The 13,267-nt window shown below is 36.6% G+C and overlaps 1 protein-coding gene across 3 annotated transcripts in view; it reads left to right on the top strand.

Moving 5' to 3' along the window:
- The first annotated feature begins 906 nt into the window (after positions 1 to 906).
- The window catches only part of HIKESHI (heat shock protein nuclear import factor hikeshi), a 31,915-nt gene continuing 19,554 nt past the window's right edge, over positions 907 to 13,267 (top strand). Inside the window, exons 1-2 of one of the 3 annotated variants that reach the window (XM_061202758.1) lie at positions 907 to 1,145; positions 3,317 to 3,554. In XM_061202758.1, the coding sequence (XP_061058741.1) occupies positions 1,116 to 1,145; positions 3,317 to 3,554 (268 nt within the window). In that variant the 5' untranslated portion in view covers positions 907 to 1,115. Of the gene's footprint in view, positions 1,146 to 3,316; positions 3,555 to 13,267 lie in introns of those variants that run through there. The other 2 variants (XM_061202760.1, XM_061202759.1) reach the window with 2 other exon arrangements.

The following is a 13,267-nucleotide window of genomic DNA, read 5'->3' as shown; positions in this document are numbered from 1 at the left end:
CCAACATTCTGATCTTCCACATATAACCTGGGGTTAGGAGGACAGACTTGCTGGTGGCTGGTGGACTAAGCTCAGATATTTCAAGTTGGGCAGAGACCTTCAGGGAGGAGATATCTTACCTCCCTATCCAAGAGGAAAGGGAACTGAAGCTGTGAAAGGGAGAATGAGTACTGGTGGCAGTCAGTACTTGATGCCAGTTCTTCTTTTCTGCAAATGCATAGAGAAAAAAAAAGACATTTTACAATTAAACAGCCATTAGTTAAGTACTGCCAGGTTCTAAGTGGTTATTTATAAATTCATCTGACCCTCACAGAAACCCTAGGGGACAGGCACATTTATTATTCTTATTTTACAAATGGCGCCATTAAAGCACAAAGATATTATTATATAACTTGCTTAGTGTTGTTTGTTTTCGGCAAATAAATGGAGGAGTGAGGCTGGAAAGAACTACAATAAAGTTGTCATTAAGTACAAAACAGCTGATTAAAAATCAGTACTTTTCAGCTACTGTGTAGCAGAAAGAACCCTGGATTTGAATCAGGATTTGGATTCAAGCCCCATCCCTGAGTGCTGTGTAAAGATTTGGGGCTGGTCACTCTGGTCAATTTTCTCGCCTACAAAATGCAGATAATAATACCTACCTCCTAGGGTTTTTGTAAGGATCTAGCGAAATGACTGTAAAAGCACACTGTAATCTCTAAAATGTTAGACAAACGTGAGAAACGTTTCCTCCCGGTTCTGGATTCGTAAATTTGGGATACTGACTACCAATCCCAACAGGTAAATCCTCCGCGCTCCCTTACCGGAAACCGGCGCAGGCCCTTCTGGGACTTGTAGTTTTATACGGGATCTGGCCCGCCTTTCCCGTTTAGTAAGGGCGGTGCGGTGTGAGCCCCGGAACTAGTCGTCGCCTGAGAGGCGTTCTGGTTAGGAAGGAGAGGTCAGAGGTCGCGGGGGCAGAAGGCGTTCCTGCTTCTGGCCTAGTCGCTATGTAGCGGAGGGGTAGGCACCCCCCGCCACGTCTGGAAGGTTCTTGGGCTCGACTAGGGCAGTAGCCCCAGGACTTCTAGTCCCCGGCTTCGGGTCCCTGCCGGCTGAGCGGAGCCGCCGCCGCCATGTTTGGCTGCTTGGTGGCGGGGAGGCTGGTGAGGATGGGGCCGGGTGGTCTCAGGAAGGGGGCAGGACCACGAGGGCGAGGCCCCGGGAAGGGGAGGGTGCGTCGGTGCGCGGGATGCGGGGAAACCCCCTCACGTCTAGTTGACTGTTGAGAGTTTGAGGGTGGGGAGTGAGACGCTGAGATGTGCGCTCTCCTTTCGCCCCAGCGCTTTTCAGAGTACCAGTCACACCGTTAGCTGCCATTTATCGAGTGTGCATTATCCTAGGCAATGCACGCCTTTTGTCTATTCCTAGTCATCTCAGCCATCTATGTAGCGCTTATTTGGCACTGCAAACTTAACCGTAACTCGTGAGATGGTGGTTCTCATTCTCATTTTGCAGTTGAGGAACTTAAGCTCAGTTGGCAGTATAAATACTCGCCTGAGCTCATAAAGTGAGTTCGAGGTAAATGTGGTGTTTGAATCTAGTCTGTAGCGTCCTGTTTGTCGAAGATGAAGGTACTCGGGCAAAGTATAACTGCTGGGTCCTTTTGGAAGGGCCCTAATAAAAATATGCTTAACGTAATTGGAAATTGGCTGATAGAAACGCCTGAAACTTAAAGCGTGAGCGATATCTGTGATGACCTCAGAAGGAGGTGAGCAGCGAATTTCATTATTGGTAAAAAGAGATTACCTTCCTTGATGAATTGTTAGGTAAATGAGTTAAGTACCTGGGATTGTTCCGGAAGAATCTGGAGGGTGAATCTTGCTTGCCTCCGTAGAAACCACTCAGAAATCCATTTCAGACCTGATTCCTTTCACCTAGAATTCTTTCTCTTTATTTTTTTTCTCCCTGCTTTATTAAATGTTGCAGCCCCTTTGTTGAATTTTTTCATCAATTTTTGATAATATAGTGTGTACACAGTTCTAAGGAACCACAGAGATAAATTGGAGATGGCTATCCTCAGATTTATTGTCTGTCCCTTGAATGACTGGCAGGCCCCTTTTGGTGATGGTGGTAATTGATGATACTGGTGGGATAACTTTGTATTACTCCTGTCCCGGATAGGAAGAATGAAAGGACCAGCCTGGGATTGAGTGTGGGACGAATTTCGTTAACGAATAACATTTAAAATGTGTGTGTTTTTCTAAAGAATAGAAAGGCCCGATGGAATCTGTGTTGTCAGCTACTCTGGAAGGAATTTAGTTATAGCAATGCCTGTGTCTATTTACCTAACACCTAACCTACGTAATGGATATCCAGTAGGGGTTCCTTCATGACAAGATTTTCTTTGACGGTGTTTGACTTTTTAATTCTGGAGTATTTGAACATGTTAATCAAAATGAAGGGCAAATAGACCTAGGGATGCCTCAACGTTTAACTACATTATTCTTTTACTAGAAAAACTCACCTAATCTAAAGTTATGGATTCAGTAAAAGATGTACCCTTTTTCCTAAGGTCGAGGATTAGAGTGTCATAATACAGATTAACAGAATGCCTGGTGCCTTTGACAGAGTTGACATTTAAAAAATATTTATTTTACCTGATGATTATTTCAAGACTTGTAGATACCATGATTTTATGTGCCTTTTAAGATTATGCATGCCAAAAACTGGTAAAATTGAATTTAATACTAATATAGGCATTTTGGTTTATATTTATGTTCTTTCTTCCTTTGTTTTATTCTCTGTATTTAAACCGGAGGGTTTAATAATTTGGGGGTTACAAATATATTTCAGTGAGTAGGCAAAATGACAAATAATGAATCTGCAAATAATGAGGATTGACTGTAATAACTTCTGAATTGCTTACCCATTTTAATTACCCGAGGTTCTTTACCTTCAAACTAGAAGATGAACTTTGGTGGCATGGTGTTTTGACCAACCTTTCATTTTTATAACATTCTGAAGCTGTAATGATTTATTTATGTAAGTAAAATCCTTTCAGGGCACTTCTGAAATAATTTAGTTATGTTTTTGAAAGATTACATTCATTAAATCATTTTAAGGCTAAATGTATATTTTTAGATTTTTCTATTAAAATAAGCACTCTTTTTGGTGTTTTTGGTAGTTCCATAATTAGAGTATCAGATTGATCCAATGTTATACTTGATATAATGACTATAATTGACTATATTTGGTAACAGAGCTTACAGCAATACTAAAAGGGCTATAGAAACTTATCAAACTATTGAACTAAGGCGAGTTTCTTATATTCTAGGTGCAAACAGCTGCACAGCAAGTGGCAGAGGATAAGTTTGTTTTTGACTTGCCTGATTATGAAAATATCAACCATGTTGTGGTTTTTATGCTGGGAACAGTCCCATTTCCTGAGGGAATGGGAGGATCTGTCTACTTTTCCTATCCTGATTCAAATGGAATGCCAGTATGGCAACTCCTAGGATTTGTCACAAATGGGAAACCAAGTGCCATCTTCAAAATTTCAGGTCTTAAATCTGGTAAGAATAATATATTAAAATAGTTTCATAATTAAACTTTTTTCTTAAATAGCATAACATAGAATATGGCTTTTTTTACTTTTCATTATATTTTCTGATTGCTGAAGTAATATGTAACATTATTTAAAAAAAAAAAAAATCAGGGACTTCCCTGGCAGTCCAGTAGTTAAGATTCCATGCTTCCACTGCAGAGGGCACAGGTTCCATCCCTGGTCAGGGAACTAAGATCCTGCATGCTGTGAGCATGGCACGGCCGGAAAAAAAAAAAATCAGATGGTACTGACACATTTGAAAAATGGTAAGTGAAGAGACCTCACACTCACACTCCCATCCATCCTCTGCCTCTGGAGAGAACCACTCACTGTGGTTTTCTTTGTATGCTATATACCTTTGTAAGGGGATTTTTCTGAATTAGTGGGTGTTTTAATAAAAATGAGAGGAATCTTCTCATAATTTGTAATATGCACATCAGTGTTTAAATAAACAGATAAACCAAGTAGACTTGTGTAGGAAATACAACGAGAGTCCTTTTTTTCTACGAAGATTTTTTGAGCTCTTAGATTTGATTACCCCTTCAATGTTCTTCTGTTGGTTGTATTGACATTGCAGGTGTTAGATCTTACAGGGACAATCCTTGCTTTGATGCTTGAGGTATTTTGTTTAGAAATTGAGAATGAAACTAGGTAGCATTTACTCCCATTGAATATCTGGTTCCTTTGAAAGTCTAGATAAAAACAGACATGAAAAGTCTTAGATTATAAATATGTATTCTCCTGGAAATAGTCTGTAAAGTCCAAGGCAAAATTATATTTAGGTAACATGTTTATATATTTAACAAACATTTTGGTATCTACTATAATGATTAAGTTCTTGCCTGAGATCACTCATATTCTTACAAAGGAAGATAGTTCTATGGACCAGTATTTAGAAGGGTGAGAAGTAATTGTGGATGTTTGTACAAAGTGCTGAGAGAGAATAGGTAAGGGACAATTAACTCTTAAGTAGGCTGGGGAGAATTTCTGGGAGGAGATGATATTGGACCTTTTGAGAAGATAAGTAGGAGTTTGTCAGGCCTGTGAGAGGCCTATTGGGCATTCTTTTCTAGGTAGAGGTAATATGGGTATAATGATGAAAGTTTGAAATCGTGGTATGCTCAGAACGGCACAAGGTATGGTGTATAGGATAGGCAGGCACGGATCATGAAAAGCTGAAAAGCTTATGTATCACACTGACTCATTTGAATTTAATAGGCTAGCAATTTTTAACATGCTTAGATCACAGACCTATTTGATAGTGTCATAAAAAGTATGTGTAATATAAGCATAGTGTAAATACTAAAAAACTTGCATGTACTCTGAAACCCATCCATGTGTCCCTCCCCATAAAGAACTGTCCCTGTAGGTATAGAGGAGCCAGTGAACAATTTCAAGTAAGGGACTGATATGATCAAATTTAATTTTTATCCTGAGGACTGTGAAGAATGAACTGGAGCAGTTCTGGCCAGATGATGAACTGTTAGCTGCTGTTATTTATGTAGTTGGAGTTCTACAAGAAGAAATGGGAAAGAGTAATATTTAAAGCTAAAAATTGTTTAGATTGATGATAAATACTAATCTCTAGATTTAAGAACCAGGGCAGATTCTTACAGTCCTTCTCAGTGGGGGTTCCCTGAGATAATTATCCCTAATCCCTAAGGCAGTGGTTCTTAAAGCATGAGTCCCTGACCAGCAGCATCAGCATTACCTGGAAACCTGTTAGAAATGCAAATTTGTGGTAGGACCCCAGACCTACTGAATCAGAAAACTTGGATGGAGTCCAAGTATTTAAATAGGTTCCCTAGGTGTTTTTGTTGCCTTCTAAAGTTTGAGAATCATTGTCCTAGGGCATCCACTGTATGTAATGAATTAATACTTCTTGTACATATAGCATGGTATTAGTTCTGAATAGTCTTTGGGAGAATTAAGAAAATAGTCATTATCAAATCACTTTTTCTCTTTTCTGTAGCTGTGCCTAAAAATAAATAGAAAAAATAAGTAGAAAAAAATTGTGGACAACTCAATACACTTTAGTGAAGTTAAATATAAAGAGAAAGTAATAAAGGAACCAGAGAGAGAAGACAAGTCATTAATAACTGAACAGCAATGAGTCAGTTTAGCAGATTTATCAACAGCATGAATAGAGGTCAAAAGTCAATAGATGAGTATCTTCAAAGTGCCAAGGAAAAATAAAATAACCCTCAAAGCTATCCTTGTAAAGTGAAGGAGAAATAAATGTGTTTTCATGTGGAGATGTAGAGTTTACTACTAATAGACCATTACTGAAAGAACTACTGAAGGTAGTTGTACTTTAATAGGAAGGAACTGAATCCCTGAATGTAGAAGGGTATGCAAGACTCAAAGTTAGCAAAGAAATTGGTAAACATATGGACAAATCAGGACAACCTGATTACATAAAACAATACAACAAATAAATGCACAAGAATTAAATACTGTACTGGAAAACAGTGCATATGACAGTAGGGGTAGTGATCTGAGTAAGCTTTCTGAGGTCCTGTGGTTTAGAAAGAGTAATAAAATTGATTCTACTTTCAAGTAATCCTGTTAAAATTTTAAGGAAAACTTTAAAAAAAAGAAAGAAAAAGAGGGAAAAACACATGGTATGTGAAAAACAAAATGAGATGGTAGAAATAATTTCACATATATCAGTTATCAAAATAAATCTAAACAGACTAAACTTACCAGAGAAAGCATGGAGACTCCAGGATGGGATTTTTTTTTAAAGGCAGCAAACTAATAATTATAGTGATGTTTATCAGTAACATGTCTAAAATATTCTAGCACAAGGAACCCCCCAAAAAGCTGTCATAGGTGTGTTTTAGAAAAATGGGACTAAGGCAAAAGCATTATCAAGGATTAAGAGGTTCATTCACTAGGAATGAAATAATTCACTAGGAAGACTTAAATATTTCTAGGAAAAAGTGAATGTCATGAATTTGTGTGTATATAAAACATAACCTTACAATCAATATTTTAATATACCTCTTGATAATTAATACATCAAGTAAATAAAATACTAGTAAAGAAGGAAAATTTGAATAAAGAATTAACAAGCTTGAGCTAATGGACACTATAGAACCCTGAAACTAATAATTAGATCATATACACTTTTTAAGTACACAGAACATTTATGAAATTTGACCACATGCCAAGTCATGAAGCAAGCTGTAGCAAATGGGAGATTATCAGTATGCAACCCACAATGCAGTGTAATTACAAATCAAAAGATAAAACATTGCCATGTTTAGAAATTCAAAAATATTTTAACTAATGGGTCATAGAAGAAATGACTGTGGAAATTAAACTTCCACAGAAACCAAAGCAAAATAAAACATCACATATCAAACCTTTTGAATGCAGGCAAGGTAGTACTAAAGAGATTAACTCTTAGGCTTAAATGTGTGTATATGAAAAGAGATTGAAATGAGTGGGCTAAGTGTTGAACATAGCAACACGAAGAGAGTAGATGAAAAAATGGTAATGCTAAGAATAGAAATTAGTGACAGAAAGCAAAGAAATGATAGAGGGCCTTAATGAGATAAAAATCTGATTCTTTGAAAAGACTAATAAAATGATGAGCTATTGAAAAGATATATTTAGGAAAAAGAGAAGACACAATGTTATTGAAAATGTGAAAATGGAGACATAACTATAACTGTAGTAGAGACTAAGTAAAATTTACAAGAAATTTTATGCCAATACATTTGAGAACAACAAAGGAACTGATGAAATTGGCTATTTTCTAGAAAAATATACTAAAGAAAACTGACTCAAATAAATTTAAATCATGAATAGATACAATATCAATAAAGAAATTAAAATGAGTAATTAAAAATATACCTCTCCCAATGTGAATGGACCTAGAGTCTGTCATATAGAGTGAGGTAAGCTGGAAAGAGAAAAACAAATATCGTATATTAACGCATGTATGTGGAATCTAGAAAAACGGTACAGATGAAACTATTTGTAGGACAGGAATAGAGACGTAGACGTAGAGAACGGCCATGTGGACACAGTGGGGGAAGGGGAGAGTGGGTCGAATTGGGAGATTAGGTTTGACATAAATACACTACCATGTGTAAAATAGATAGCTAGTGGGAACCTGCTGTATAGCACAGGGAGCTCAGCGTGGTGCTCTGTGACGACCTAGATGGGTGGGATTGGGGGGGTTGGGAGGGAGGTCCAAGAGGGAGGGGATATACATATACATATAGCTGATTCACTTCATTGTACAGCAGAAACAAACACAACATTGTAAAGCAGTTTTACTCCAATAAAAAAAAAAAAATACCTCTCCCTTTCACATACAACTATTAGACCCAGATGGTTTACAAAGTTCCACTATACCTTTATGAAACAGATTGTTCATATCTCATATAAAGTGTCAGAGAATAGGAAAAGAGGCAAAGTTACCCTAAGTTTAGATTTTGAAGCTAATATAACCTATCAAAAAGGACAAGGGCAATATGAAAGAGGAAATTTGGCATAAGCCAGTTTTATTTATTTTGGATTTTTATATCTTTGTACGTATACAAGTTACAAAGTGAATTTAATAAGATATCTTTATTTTTAAAAACTTCATTATAGAAAATTCAAGATGTACAAAAGCAGACCAAATGGAATATTGAACCCTTCTGTAGTCATCACGCAGCTTCAAAAATGACCAACTCATAACTGAATCACTTTGTTGTACACCTGAACACTTAAAAACAAATAATTTCTTAATATCGGATTGAACATTTAATCAGTGTTCAGATTTCCAATGGTCTCAGAAGTCTTATGTTTATATATTTTAAAGTTTTAAAATATTTTCAGTCAGCATCTGAATAGTAAAGTCCCTACATTGCAATTAATTGGTTGATAGATCTCTCAAGTATTTTTTATAAAAATCAAAGATTTAATGTATTCTGTCTCTATTTCCAGTAAATTATCTGGATTTAGAGGTTTGATCAGATTTCATTCAAATGCATTTTAAAAATTTTTTGGCAAGTTTATTATAGGCAATGGTGTGTTCTTTGATCAGGAAGTGTATTTTATATATATGTATACACACACACACACACATATATAGTTATCTCTTTGGGAAATTAGCAGCCATTTATATGCAATGCTTAGATTAGCTAATTCAGAATGATAATATTCTAATTGTCATTTATTAGCTGTAAAGAGACACTTGCTATGGGTAGCATCATTATAAGGCAGGATAAATGCTTGATTATTAATATATCAGTGTTCAAAAAATGAGTTGATACCCTAACGTACTCTGGAAGTAATAAGTTTTTTTTTTAAAGAATTATGATATCATTGATGTGTGTGTGTGTATTTATTTATATTTGATGTGTTCTAACCATTTGTGTATCATCAGGATCCATTGGACCTAATTTTAATTTTTCGGTTTCTCTTTTAGGCAGATATTGATATTTCATGACTTTTATTCTTTCTAAAGAAATCCCTCAAAGAACAGAGAAAACTAAGTTTTTTTTGTGACTAACAATTTTAATAGCTTTGTTGAGTTATAATTTACATACAGTAATCTGCATATATTTAAAGTATACAGTTTGGTAATTTTTGATATATGTATACACCTGTAAAACCATTACCGCAATCAAGATAATGAACATATCCATCATCCCTAAAAGTTTCCTAGTGCTCCTTTGTAATCCCCTCTCCTATCTCCTCCTCCACCCCAGGAAACTACTGATCTGCTTTCTGTCACTATAAAATAGTTTGCATTTTCTAGGGTTTTCTTTCACTCAGCATGATTACTTTTACAGTCATCCATGCTGTAGTATGACTCACTACAATAGTAATTCATTCCTATTTATTTCTGGGTAGTTGTGTGGTATACCACCGTTTGTGTATCCATTCACCTGTTGATGGACATTTGGATTGTTTCAGTTTTTGACTCATAAAAATAAAGCCGCTATGAATATTTGTGTATAAGTCTGTGTGGACATATGGTTTCATTTCTCTTAGATAAATATTTGAGAGTGGAATGGCTGGATCATAATGGTACTTCTGTGTTAAACTTTTTAAGAAACTGCCAAACTATTTTGCAACATGGTGGTTCCATTTTACATTTCAATCTGCAGTACATGAAAGTTCCACTTCCTCCCTGTCCTTGTCAACGCGTGGTCCGTTTTACGTGTTCTAATAGATGTATAGTGGTATCCCATTAGGTTTTAAATTTGCATTTCCCTAATGACTAATGATACTGAGCATTTTTTGAAGTGCTTATTTGCTTTCTCTGTATCTTCCTTGGTGAAGTGTTTATTCAAATCTTTTGCCTTTTTTTTTTAATTGCGTTGTTTTCTTATTGAGTTTATTTTATTTTATTTTATTTTATTTTATTTTATTTTATTTTTTTGGCTGCGCTGGGTCTTCGTTGCTGCTCGCGGGCTTTGTCTAGTTGCTACAAGCCGGGGCTACTCTTCGTTGTGGTGCACGAGCTTCTCATTGTGGTGGCTTCTCATCGTGGAGCATGGGCTCTAGGCCTGTGGGCTCAGTAGTTGCGGCATGTGGGCCCTAGAGCATGCGGGCTTCAGTAGTTGCAGTGTGTGGGCCCAGTAGTTGTGACACGCGGGCCCTAGAGCACGTGGGCTTCAGTAGTTGCGGCACACGGGCTCCACGGCACACGGGCTTTAGTAGTTGTGGCTCGCGGGTTCTAGCGCACAGGCTCAGTAGTTGTGGCTCATGGGCTCAGTTGCTCCATGGCATGTGGGATCTTCCTGGACCAGGGATCGAACCCGTGTTCCCTGCATTGGCAGGCAGATTCTTAACCACTGTGCCACCAGGGAAGTCCCCTCTTACTGAGTTTTGAGAGTTCTCTATATATTCTTGATACAAGTTATTTATAAGATATGTGATTTGACATGTTTTTCTAGTTTTTGGATTGTCTTTTCTCTTTATGGTGTCTTTTATAGAGCATATGTTTTTGTGTGTTTTTTTGTTTTGTTTTTTTGCAGACATCTTGTTTATTGATTTGTTCCCTTGCATCTTTTTAAAAATTATTTTATTGAAGTATAGTTGATTTACTTAGAGCATGTTTTTAATTTCGGTGAAGTTCAGTTTTTCAGTTTATTCTTCTCTGGATTGTGCTTTTAGTGTTGCATCTAAGAAATCTTTGCCTAACCCAAGGTTACAAAAGTGTTCTCCTAGATGTTTTTAGTTTTAGATTTTACATTTGTATCTGGGATCCAATTTGAATGAATTTTTGTATTTAGTGCAAGGTATGGATTGAAGTTCGAATTTTTTTTTTTTGCAAGTGTATATCAAACTGTTCCAACACCATTTGTTAAAAAGAGGAAGTAATGACATATTTTTCTGCATTCATCATCAAATATATTCACTTGATACTCACTTGGGAGCTCTCAAAGTACTCCATTTTAAAGTAAAACATAAAGTACATAAATGAATATTTATATAGATGTTTATATAAATATATATTGATTTAAAAAGGAAAGAGAAATGGAAATAGATACTGTTATACAGTTTTTTAAACAAATTACTAGTTGGAAAGCATGCTAGAAAATTAAATGGATACTGGTAGATATTAATAGTAATAAGCGATACAGGCGGAGGAGCAACTAACTTGGGGCAAGAGAGAGAGATTTTTGGTTTGGGTGTGAGGAACCTTTGGAACATGATAGCAATGCCTTAAACATAAAGTGGTGGGTTTTGTTTGTGTAGCAATAGGCTAGTAGCCAGCCAACTATTAACCTTTGCATAGTTGGAAAGTGCAGGCTTATTTTGTATCCAGACTTATATGCATTGATTAAGGTTAATATTGGCCACCATCTAGTATACCAGGACCCACTGGTTGTTTTTGGAGACATACTAATTAAATTGTCAATTTAATTGTCCTTATCTTACCTTACGTTCTCTTCTCTTTGCTCTAGCTTTGCCAACATTTTGAGTTGGGAAAGGGGTGCAACATCTCTTTTTCATTTATGATCATCACTATATTCCCTGAAGGAGATGCCTTGGAAATAGTGAAAAGTGCTTTCTTCTGTCATTTTTGCACTGCCTTTGGCTGTCTTTTCCCTTTCCTCTTGTGACACCCGAAAGGTTGGGGGCAGTGGGTATAACATTCTGAGATCATAAAAACCCAGACATTTCTTTATTGTGTTATCTCATCCAATCTGGAGAAAATTCAGCAATCAAAAATGAGTTAATACAGTTGCTCTAACCAAAACTTTAACAATAATAATTACTCAGTAACATATTTTCTGTTGTGGAGTTAGCTAAAACAGTCCAAAATCCAGTCCCAGAGTAATACTTAATCCATTATAGGAAAATGGATTTATTTCCATTATGATAAAAGTAATTCTTTTATTTTCCTGCCTTTTAAAAAATAAATTATTTCTCATCATTTCCATTATAACATGGCTTGCTTTTTAAATTTTATTTATTTATTTATTTTTGGCTGTGTTGGGTCTTCGTTTCTGTGCAAGGGCTTTCTCTAGTTGCGGCGAGCGGGGGCCACTCTTCATCGCAGTGCGTGGGCCTCTCACTATCGCGGCCTCTCTTGTTGCGGAGCACACGCTCCAGACGCGCAGGCTCAGTAGTTGTGGCTCACGGGCCCAGTTGCTCCGCGGCATGTGGAATCTTCCCAGACCAGGGCTCGAACCTGAGTCCCCTGCATTGGCAGGCGGATTCTCAACCACTGCACCACCAGGGGAGCCCTATAACATGGCTTTTGATAGCTTTATCTATGAAAACAAAATGAAATTTCAAGGCAGTATTTTTAATGAGTAAAGCACAATGCTTTATTAAAGGAAAAACAGCTTAAAATATTTAGAGACTTACTGATTATCAACATTAAACAAATGATAAAATGCTGTTAAAATGTTTTGGGTGGTTTTTTCCTAGTGTGTTTGGAAAATGCGCTTTTCGGATGTTTAAAGTATTAGAATTCTTAATTTATACAGAAAAGATTAGACTTTTTATTCATATTAGGGAATTTTGTATTACTGAAATAAAAGAATAGGTGGACTTGTAATGGATTTATATTTTTGAACCTTTGAGATGCCCTTTATAAGTTTTATTACATTGAGCAAACCTAGCTAACTAGCACATCAGGGTGGAAGAGAGACTTGCTGAAGTAACTTTAGGCAGTTGTGATTGAACTGAGAATTTATTAAGTAAGAAATCTAGAAGAATTTTATGGGAGTAGGGAGGGTAGAAGGTTAGTTGAAGTGAAGCAAATTTCATGTTAAACTTTGGCAGTGTTTGTGGTTCTCTGCTGGTTGATGAACAGATTTAATTTTGCACAGAAAGGTTTTGGTCAGAGAAGGTCGGGACTGCTCTGTTGAGAGAATTGCAGTTGGTAGGACATCTTAAAACAAGTTACTGTGAGTTGTATTTTGTTTGAGAGAAGATTCTTTGTAGCTCTTGGGTTCTGAAAAGGAGTTATACGATGAATATACTTTTAGGCTGATGATGGAACAATCTGGGGTGATGGTTGAGAATTAGGATAGGACTAAACTTGAAAATATAGAAAGGACGGTTTGATGTTAAGAAACAAGAAGAAACTTCCCTTCTTCCTTCCTCCCTCCATGGGATCTAGAAATCCTAAAAAAAAGTAAATAAATAAAAGACACAAGCTTAGGAGATACAGTTTGGTGGTTAGAGACTTGGGGAAGTTTAAATGAGTCT

This window comes from Eubalaena glacialis, chromosome 10, assembly GCF_028564815.1.
Source record: "Eubalaena glacialis isolate mEubGla1 chromosome 10, mEubGla1.1.hap2.+ XY, whole genome shotgun sequence".
In the NCBI taxonomy this organism is placed as follows: Eukaryota; Metazoa; Chordata; class Mammalia; order Artiodactyla; family Balaenidae; genus Eubalaena; species Eubalaena glacialis.
This window is presented reverse-complemented; position numbering and strand designations above follow the sequence as displayed.